Here is an 8,979-nt window from a genome sequence, read left to right as displayed (position 1 = left end):
CGGTTTACATTTTAAAACTGACCTCACTTCCTGTCTGAAAGTTAAGCTGACAGCATTATGTTCTTTTCCTGTATATCGCTACACTGTGCTTTTTAAAAATTTTCTATGGACATCCTGTAAAGATTACGTAGCCTGACAAGAGCTTAATATTCAGTCGCTGTTTATTTAATTAATCAATGTACATAATTCAGTTCTGGACCTTCAGTGTGAGACTCTATTTAATTACACTGAAAAGCTTGTTTCATTCACTCATTGTACTTTTACATTCAAACAAACCCTTTAAATGTCCCCCTGAAATAAACCCATTCATTAGCTTAACACAGAATATTATTTTTGTTTTAGCCCTGATTCACAAAAGCTGGAGTTCATTTGTTTCAAGCGAAAATATTTGATTCTGTTGAACACTGCTGTCTTTATGTTTTATGTTCAGGCATTGAGTGTATTGTTTTGGTCCTTTTAATTTGATTTCTCTCTGTCTCTTTATTCTGCTTCCTTTTCACCTCTTATCTTTTGGATGCTGATATGTGAATGGGTGCTGAAGGCCATGTTGTGAGTGCAGAATAAGACTCAAATGGGAGGAAAAGACTTGATGGCAGCACTCCTTTTTGGAAAAGACAGTGTTGTAGTCCATTTGAACTTTAGGATAGAAATGGTCATAGATATATTTATAGCTCATAGTTTTCTTTTATCATATTTATAAATAGAGAATAGAAACTCACTTAAAACTCCCTTATTGTTTTATCATGTTAGACTTGTCTTAGTGATTTCTGTTATTCCCCTTTGTGGAAGGGGAAAAAAAGAGAGAAATAACTGTGACTGATCACACAGAGCTGGTCTGTCACGCTGTGAATGTCATATCATGATGATGTGACAGTCACACATTCTCAGGCCTAGATGTAATGCAAATTCAATTACATTTTCATTTTTATATGGTTCAGTTTTGTTATTGTGATATTTCGTTATGTCTTTTTATTCTCAAGTCAGTGGCAATAAATTCAAATGTTATAGTGTTTTTATGTGAATATACTGCAAGTAATTATGACAGCATGTACAGGCAAGGCATCTATTAAGCTTTATTTATTGGTATCATGTCTCCATCTGTTATATGCCTGATACATCATTTATTTGATATTCTCTCTGTATTTCTTTTAGGATTGTCAAATTCTGTAACGCAAATGTTTTCCTGGCACAGGTTTATGTATCTTTACTCCCACCTTGTGGACAGATACACCATTACATTGGTTCAATAATCCTTTGGTCAGATATATTAAATTAATTCAGAATAAATTATTTGTTGTACAGCTGAAGAAGTTATATATTAAATTACGAAATAAAAATTAATGGCTAAAATGAGTGAATAACTTGAACTTGTTTCACAGTGACTTTAATCATGGTTTCTATGGTGTATTTTATAAAAGCCAAAAATTATCAGCATATTAAATTGCCAAACTCACAACATGCTCATATTAATTTTATTATGAATATAAATATTGTTGTATAATTTTTTACATAATTTTCAGTAATTGGCCTTTATTTCAGCTTTGGATAATGGGCGTGGCCTCCTGCTAACTAGGTAAGTCTGGAAAAAAACAGTGATTGCAACCAATTAGTTATGACAAAAGTTTGTCCTAATAAGAGTAGCTGCTGTTGAAGTAACCAATCAAAACATCCAACTTCTAACAAGTCAATCAACATTACACATTATAAATATAGCCGTCAGTCAGAAAACGTTACTCTTAGCCGCATAGCTCAGGATATTGTGTTAGTGCTAATGTAGGTTTGGTAGTGTTTGAGGCTACCGTACTACAGAGACTTCGTTAATCAGTGACTATGGCTTTTGGATTTGTTTCAGGGTAATTGTTTTTGAAGACTTATTTTTTTTCTGTATGTAACTTGATTCCATTAGTAACTTTTTTTCTTTTCTCATTAGAGGGCTTTTTCTCCTGTGTGCAGTAGCTTGTGCACTGCGTGGCTCTAAAAATGCATTGCAGCAGTCCTCCAGACTACCACAAGGTAAGAGTTTGCAGAAAGGTGACTTTTGTTGTATGATGTACTTTTTCAAACTGCACTTTTTTTTTTCTTGTTCATAGCTCCCACTGTGGTCGAATGCAAGGCCCAATCCCTGGTTGTGTCGGTAGACATACCACCTTCTGGCAGTGCACCGCGTTTTGAGGCCATTGGTGCGTTGTGTGTTTTTTTTTTTTATTTTTTTTTTTTTTATTTGTTTCTACCGTCATGGCCAAAAGTTTTAGCATTGACGTTGTCTTGTGACATTTGCTGCTTGAGTATTTGTAGAATTTTTCCTATGTTATACTAAAAAACAATGCATACGTTCAAGGCTTTTATTTCCAAACTAAGTTGATATTTGACCAAGTTGATATTGTTGACCCTTGTTCATAACCTCTGCAATTAACTCCTGCATGCTGGATATTAGCTTCTGACTAGTGGTGATCCATTCTTGCCTAGGTTCTTGACAATGATTACCTGCATGTTCCTTTAAAGGTAACCTTACTAACAGATACAGTGATTGGAAGCACTTCCCTCGTTTTTATAGAAATCAGTCTGCTTACAATCTACTTGGTATGAAGGTGATTTTAACCAGTTTAGTACTCCCTCACACGCTGATGAAATGATTGGTCCATGTTAGCCTTTTATTTTTTTCTGTGACTCTTTGAAACTTAAAGTGCTTTTGATCACACTACAATCTATAAATTATGTGAATGAACCCCACAACAGCTTAAGCAGCAAACTTTGCAGAACCGAAAATTGTCACGCCCAAAACTTCTGGCCATGACTAGTTTTTCTCTCCTCTTTGGTCTTAGATGCCACCGGTGCATATCCTGTCACAGAGCGCTATGGGGCTCAGTGTGGTTACACTTACTCTGTCCAGCCTTTGCTGGGTCATGTTGATCTCAGAGCATCATACTTCTCCTGTCACACGGGAAATCAGGTACAGAATCCAAAATGAAAGATCAAAAACCCATTTTGGTTTTGTTACTTGATCAAATGAATGCATTTTTGTAGCTGCTTTGAAACTTAACTTGTTTAACAGATGTAGCACTTCAATTCTGAACAGTGTCATGATGCTTTGTGTAAAGTGACGCATTTTGTAATTTAACAGTTAAAGTCCACTTCTATAAAATTGATGTTAATTGTGCACCTAATCGGCACTTATGAATGCTTAAGGATTGTGATAAGCAGAACTTTTCGGTTTTGTTACCGGAATGCAAAGTGTTCTAAAACATTTTTTTTTAAATGTCTTAAAACGGTTGTTGCATTTCAATAAAATGCTTTGGTTTGTTTTTCACAAATGTTCATGACCCCAAACTCATTCCTCAGAATGATGAGGTCTTCACCTTCATGTTTGGGGTGTTCACCATTGATGAGAGTGGCAAAGAGTCATCTTTCAATGTCTCAAAGACTTGCTCTGTTCCTCCTTTCTCTCCGAGGGTGGTTACTTGTGAAGAGAACTACATGGAGGTACAAATGAATTAACTTTTTCATATGGTGTTTGCCCTGCTTTTGTTTGAAGTTTTTCCCTCTTCTCCAACAGGTGTCTGTGAGAACTGATCTACCTTGTCCTACAGCTGGCAGTATTAAAGACTTCTCTGCATCTTTAGCTTTGGTAAGCAGCTAGTTCTTGTTAAGGGTTCACGTAAATTGTGGTCTTCAGAACTTTATTTTTTCCTAACAGGCCCAAAGTTCAGCTGTTGAGGCCTGGCAGGTGATGCTACAAAAAGAGGGCCAGCAGCCTGAGGTAATGTCGGTTGAGGATGCTGCTACTCTGGGCTACATAATAATGGTCACACCTGGCAGACTTGTATTTCGAACAACCTTTGGACAACTCTATGCTTCTGTTAAAATGGTATGTTTAATGTCATCAAACTGACTCTGAATAGGGGCATGTGGCCTGATGTTAAAAGTTCACACATTTAGGACTGCCTTAACTGCTAGATCAAACTTGTTTCAGGTCAATGGTGCAGCAGTTGAAGTGATCCAAGCCACAGTCTTTTTCAGACAGAACTGGATGGTGGTCATGGTGGACCTGGTTGCTACCTGTTCACTGGGTAAGAATTTTTCCCATCTGTTACTAACACAGAGTTGACAGAGTCCCCTTCAGGAACCATGTTTACACTTTTTTTTCAGTTAAAGGCTCTTCTGATGACTCCAGACTTCACTGGAGGACCCCTGCAGAAAGGACCCGTCTGGCTGTTGGACCCTCTAAGTTGAGGACAGAGTACATAGGCATGGGAGTTAGTGGTGGGGTTGCGAATGAATGGGCTATGACCGACCAAGGCTACTCTGTAACAGTTGGTAAAGGGAGCGTAGCACATAGGCTCCCCTCTGTTGCTGAGGGAGGAATACGAAAGGTATAATCCAAACCAATTGTTTTCTCCATGCAGGAGCCTGTAATTTGTTTAAAGTTGATTTAGATGAATTGCATGTTAACTCTTCAGAACCAGCAGGGTGTGGTGACCAAGCCTAAAGTTGTCCGGCAGATGGCTCCTCCACCAGTTCCTCGCCCTCCCCTTTCAGTTAACCGTAAGTTAGAAATGAATCATGTTTGGGCATATGGCGGATTCTCTTTGGGTGATGGCTTACTTCAACTGTACCAACTCCTCCAGAATCACCTTCAGGAACCTGGAGGAGCCCTGCAGAAAGGACTCCTCTGGTTGTTGGACCCTCTGAGTTGAGGACAGAGTACATGGGCATGGGAGTTAGTGGTGGGGTTGCGAATGAACGGGCTATGACCGACCGAGGCTACTCTGTAACAGTTGGTAAAGAGACCGTAGCACACAGATTCCCCTCTGTTGCTGAGGGAGGAATAAGAAAGGTATGAGTATTCTCCATGCATGATCCTGCAGTTTTCTTTAAAGAATCCTGAAGTGGATTAGGAGACTACGAATTGCATGTTAACTCATCAGAACCAGCAGGGTGTGGTGACCAAGCCTAATGTGGTCCTGCAGATGGCTACTCCACCAGTTCCTCGTCCTCCCCTTTCAGTTAACCGTGAGTTAGAATTAATATAATGTTTGGGCATATTGCTGCATCTCATGGAGTAATGGTGTACTTCAACTGTACGGACTCATCTAGAATAACCTTCAGTTTACCCTTCTTCCAGATGATGGCTCCAGACTTCATTGGAGGACACCTGCAGAAAGGACTCCTCTGGCTTTTGGACCCTCTAAGTTGAGGAAAGAGTACATGGGCATGGGAGTTAGTGGTGGGGTTGTTGATGAACGAGCTGCGACAGATCGAGGCTACTCTATGACCGTTGGTAAAGCAACTGTAGTGAGTAGTATCCCCTCTGCTGCTGAGGGAGGAATACGAAAGGTATGATCCTGGAATTTGTTCAAGGCATCCTTAAATGGATTAGGAGATTATGAATTGCATGTTAACTCTTCAGAACCAGCAGGGTGTGGTGACTAATCCTAATGTGGTCCGGCAGATGGCTAATACACCAGTTCCTCGCCCTCCCCTTTCAGTTAACCGTGAGTTGGAATAGATATCATGTTTGGGCATATGGATGCTTCTCTATGGATGGTGGCTTACTTCAACTGTACTAACGCCTCTAGAATCACCTTCAGGAACCTGGAGGAGCCCTGCAGAAAGGACTCCTTTGGCTGTTGGAACCTCTGAGTTGTGGGGAGAGAACAGGCGCATGGGAGCTAGTGGTGGGGTTGTGGATAAATGGGCTGCGTCAGACCGTGGCTACTCTGTAACAGTTGGTAAAGAGACCGTAGCACATAGGTTCCCCTCTGTTGCTGAGGGAGGAATACGAAAGGTATTATCCACTTTCTCCATGCATGATCCTGCAATCTTGTTTGGAGCATCCTAAAATGGATTAGGAGATTATGAATTGTATGTTAACTCTTCAGAACCAGCAGGGTGTGGTGATCAAGCCTAATGTGGTCCGGCAGATAGCTAATCCACCAGTTCCTCGTCCTCCCCTTTCAGTTAACCGTAAGTTAGAAATGAATCATGTCTGGGCTTATGGTGGCTTCTCTTTGGGTGATGGCTTGCTTCAACTGTACCAACTCCTCCAGAATCACCTTCAGGAACCTGGAGGAGCCCTGCAGAAAGGACTCCTCTGGTTGTTGGAACCTCTGAGTTGAGGGGAGAGAACATGGGCATGGGAGTTAGTGGTGGGGTTGTGGATGAACGGGCTACGATAGACAGAGGTTATTCCATAACTGTTGGTAAAGCAACTGTAGGGAGTAGTATCCTTTCTCCTGCGGAGGGAGGAATAAGAAAGGTATGATCCTGGAACTGGTTTAACACATCCTAAATTAAGTGGATTCGGATACTATGAATTTTTTTTTTTTTTAACACTTCAGGACCAGCATGGTGTGGTGACCAAGCCTAATGTGGTCAAGCAGATGGCTTCTCCGCCAATTCCGCTTCCTTTTTCAGTTAACCGTGAGTTGGAACAAATAATGTTGAAGCATATGACATTCTCTTTGGGTGATGGTTTACTCCTAACTGTACTGACTGACTCGTCCAGAAACAAACCTTGAGGAGAGAGTCTTCCATGTCTACCTGGGTAATATTCCTTCTGATGTGGAACTGGTGTCTGTTGAGCTGAATGGGCAGGAGATCTCTGTATTGACTGCCGCGCAGATGGGGTACTCCATCTCCAGAGTCTCAGAAGGCAACGCTACCTCTGCGTACATCATTAGGGTTCCATTTGAGGACCAATTTGTTGCAAAGCAGGTGAGGTTTGCTTTAGTTTGCAATTTTCTAGGTCAAGACCATTTGTAATGCACTTACAAGTAGCAGTTTTACAGAACGACATTAACCTGCTAACATGCATAAAGAAAGTACAGTGGTTTTTTAACATGGGCTTTGTGACCACTCAAGCAATTGAGATGCATGGGTGGTATACATGGTTTAGTAAGTGTACTGTAGTTTGGACCAGTGCTTTTTTTATTATTATTTTTTTTTAGATTTATTAAAAAAAAAAAAAGCTGTCTAAGATTCTTTTACAGGCAGTTGAGATTGCCAATTCTGTACAGCTTAATGTGACTTGTAGAATAGTTGTAAAATTCAGACATTGATACAAGACCCTCTATGGACTTGATGCAGGCTTGTAAGACCATGTGTCCCTAACATCAGACCCATGTGTTAAATGTTAGTCTTTGAACTCCGTGTTTTGTCTCTCTTCTAGTACGTTTCAGCTGGCTTGTTTGAGTACTCTCTGGAAATTAAATGGACTTTGAACATAAGGCCTCAGATGGAGGCCTATTACCACTTGTCTTCTGTGTCTGCTTTAGTCGTTGAAGCCTGTAAGAACCATTAACCTCTTGGACATACTTTTGATCGATACACTTGATTTGAGGGGGTGTTTTTAACTTTGTCTCCCCAGTACCTCCAGTGTTTGACAGCATGTGTACTGAAAGTGGCATAAGCTTCAAGAAGGACCATCAGCAGTACGATTACTTGTGGGACATTGCCATTGGGTCTTACACCCTGACCCCACAGCTGGCATCAGAGCGTGGCTATATCCTGACCAATGACAGCACCACATTAATATTGGCTGTGCCTCTGTTTACCATTGGATACGTTTATGAGGTTAAACTTTTTACCACAAGCAGGGCCCAGTTGCAGAAACCACTTTAAAATTCTAAATGGAGTTGTGACCATGGTTGAAATTTAACTTGAAGTTTCCCTATGTTATAGGATATTACTCTGCAGCAGTTCTATGGCACTTTCAAACTTCTCACCAGAAATGCTAAAACCCTGAAGATTGAGCAGTCCTCAGGCAAACGCTGCCTCTTCCAAACCACAGAGCTTTTGGGTAATGGCTGTTATTGACTTTACCCCAAATCTGTGACATTGTAATAAAGCATGTGTATTATAGATAAAAGCTGGTTTCTGTGGGCTTTGAGTTGCCTGATCGAATGCGTTAACATTTTCCTTATCTTTGCAGTGTGCTCTACTGAGGGTGTGATGACTATAGTGACCGACATCACTAAAGCGGTACCTTCTGCTGATCCTGCAAGAACCACACTATTGGACCAAAGCTGCAGACCCCAAGAAACTGATGATACCAGAGTCCTCTTCTCTTTTGGTCTTAACACTTGTGGGACTAGATTTCAGGTAGTGTGTGTGTGGGGTGGTCCCCCAACCCGTTCCCCATGAAATCTGACTAGGTCTTTTACTCGACTTGCTTCTCAGATTGATCAGCAGTATGTAACCTATGAAAATGAGCTCGTATTTCATGAGTTGTATTCTACGGACAGCAGGCCAGTTATCACAAGAGATGCTGCATACAGGTATGTTATTGAGGGTCTGAGTACCCCTAGAAAGCAAAGTTCTGAAGCTGTGCAACTGACTTGGCTGGTTTCAAAATGGTTTACGAGATCTTCTGACTTGTTAATCAGAGTGACCATGAGGTGCATTTACCCAGTACGTGACACTGAAAGCCTTTTTGTGGACCGAAAGTTTAGAGCAGAGACTCCTGGAATTGGACAAATCAAGGACCCTGTGAAGGGCAAGTTAACGTTTAATTACCCATTTTAGAACCATTTGGTGTGCAAGTGCTCATCTTCATGCCTTCTATTTTCAGTTCCTCCCCAAATGCTTAAGCCAATGCAACTGCCAAAACAGGCCATTATGAAGCCCTCTTTTCAGGGATCGGTTGCAAGGAAACCAACTGAATATGTTCGAGTGGGCCAATGGAGTGCGCCCCAAGACAAATATGCCCAGCGTTCACTAGGTGGTATTTTATTCAGTTTACAAGAAGTCATAGCAACTTATATTTTTACAGTACTTTGAACAAGTTGAGCAAATTTAAATTAAGTTGACATCTATGTGAGTTAAAGACTTGTACAACCAAGTTTTGCATTAAGTAACTTTCTCTTTTTCTCCCCTCACACAGGTGCCTAATGGAGCCTTCTAGATGACTCAACGAACTTGCGTTTTAAGCATTTGTCTTGTGCTGCATGAAATAAAGTACTTTCTCAAGCACTCAGTGTG

The 8,979-nt window shown here is 40.8% G+C and overlaps 1 protein-coding gene across 13 annotated transcripts; it reads left to right on the top strand.

Annotated features, from left to right (window-relative positions):
- Positions 1-1,715: 1,715 nt before the first annotated feature.
- Positions 1,716-8,970, top strand: zpax4 (zona pellucida protein AX 4). Of its 13 annotated transcripts, none has more exons than XM_026266814.1 (27): positions 1,716-1,853; positions 1,931-2,013; positions 2,091-2,180; positions 2,823-2,950; positions 3,340-3,480; positions 3,554-3,625; positions 3,695-3,865; positions 3,971-4,067; positions 4,147-4,370; positions 4,458-4,542; positions 4,638-4,834; positions 4,926-5,010; positions 5,123-5,334; positions 5,408-5,492; positions 5,577-5,785; positions 5,880-5,964; positions 6,048-6,256; positions 6,339-6,420; positions 6,506-6,714; positions 7,169-7,286; positions 7,367-7,572; positions 7,681-7,798; positions 7,931-8,100; positions 8,179-8,276; positions 8,385-8,494; positions 8,570-8,719; positions 8,882-8,970. In XM_026266814.1, the coding sequence occupies exons 1-27, from the start codon at positions 1,831-1,833 to the stop codon at positions 8,887-8,889; spliced, it is 3,465 nt and encodes a 1,154-aa protein (XP_026122599.1). In that variant the 5' UTR covers positions 1,716-1,830; the 3' UTR covers positions 8,890-8,970. The 13 variants fall into 13 exon arrangements, with proteins under 13 accessions (XP_026122599.1, XP_026122602.1, XP_026122610.1 ...); XM_026266817.1 differs by having other exon boundaries at positions 4,626-4,834; positions 5,450-5,492; positions 5,589-5,785; XM_026266816.1 differs by having other exon boundaries at positions 1,717-1,853; positions 4,626-4,834; positions 5,450-5,492.
- Positions 8,971-8,979: the final 9 nt, after the last annotated feature.

The sequence above is a fragment of the Carassius auratus genome, chromosome 7 (genome assembly GCF_003368295.1).
Source record: "Carassius auratus strain Wakin chromosome 7, ASM336829v1, whole genome shotgun sequence".
NCBI lineage: Eukaryota > Metazoa > Chordata > Actinopteri > Cypriniformes > Cyprinidae > Carassius > Carassius auratus.
This window is presented reverse-complemented; position numbering and strand designations above follow the sequence as displayed.

Excerpts from the sequence above, each read along its gene's own strand:
- zpax4 (XM_026266813.1), top strand. The coding sequence starts at position 1,831 with ATGGCTTTTGGATTTGTTTCAGG. Across the intron at positions 4,543-4,625 it reads CCCTCCCCTTTCAGTTAACC|AATCACCTTCAGGAACCTGG; the intron begins GTAAGTTAGAAA and ends CAACTCCTCCAG. Across the intron at positions 5,335-5,407 it reads CTGAGGGAGGAATACGAAAG|AACCAGCAGGGTGTGGTGAC; the intron begins GTATGATCCTGG and ends TTAACTCTTCAG.